The following is a 388-nucleotide window of genomic DNA, read 5'->3' on the forward strand; positions in this document are numbered from 1 at the left end:
AGCAGATCGCAGGCCCTTGTAGAGGCCGATAGAGGCGCCGCCAACCGCGCCGCCGAGATATCCGATGCCTGTATAGTATGTAAGGTTCTCGCCCCAGGAGCGGCGCTGGGCAACAGACTCTTCCTGAAAAAGGAATTCAGGTGATGTCGGAATGTCGTATATGGCGCGGTAAGGGATCTGGAGGTCTTTGTATGGATCATAAATGCGTCGTCCAGGCTGTTGTCGATTGTCGGGATTGTCGCCGCCGCTGTAGCCAAAAGATCCCAAATCCGCCATCGCGATTACGTCCCTCCCCCTCGTTTTTCTTTGATTCGGGAGAAGTTTTGGGGGTTCAGAGGTGGAAAGTCTCCAGCTCCGGCGGCGACGAATTTGAGGAAGAAAAACCTTG

At 54.6% G+C, this 388-nt stretch overlaps 1 protein-coding gene across 1 annotated transcript; it reads right to left on the reverse strand.

Annotated features, from left to right (window-relative positions):
* Positions 1–3: 3 nt before the first annotated feature.
* On the reverse strand, positions 4–382 carry LOC110034217 (mitochondrial import inner membrane translocase subunit TIM23-1-like; the record flags this gene model as incomplete). The annotated part of the gene is made up of 1 exon (XM_020738499.1): positions 4–382. A coding segment is annotated over exon 1 (273 nt), but the record flags the coding sequence as incomplete, so codon positions are not given.
* Between the last annotated feature and the right edge of the window lie 6 nt (positions 383–388).

This window comes from Phalaenopsis equestris, unplaced genomic scaffold (genome assembly GCF_001263595.1).
Source record: "Phalaenopsis equestris unplaced genomic scaffold, ASM126359v1 Scaffold173957, whole genome shotgun sequence".
NCBI classification, from domain to species: Eukaryota; Viridiplantae; Streptophyta; class Magnoliopsida; order Asparagales; family Orchidaceae; genus Phalaenopsis; species Phalaenopsis equestris.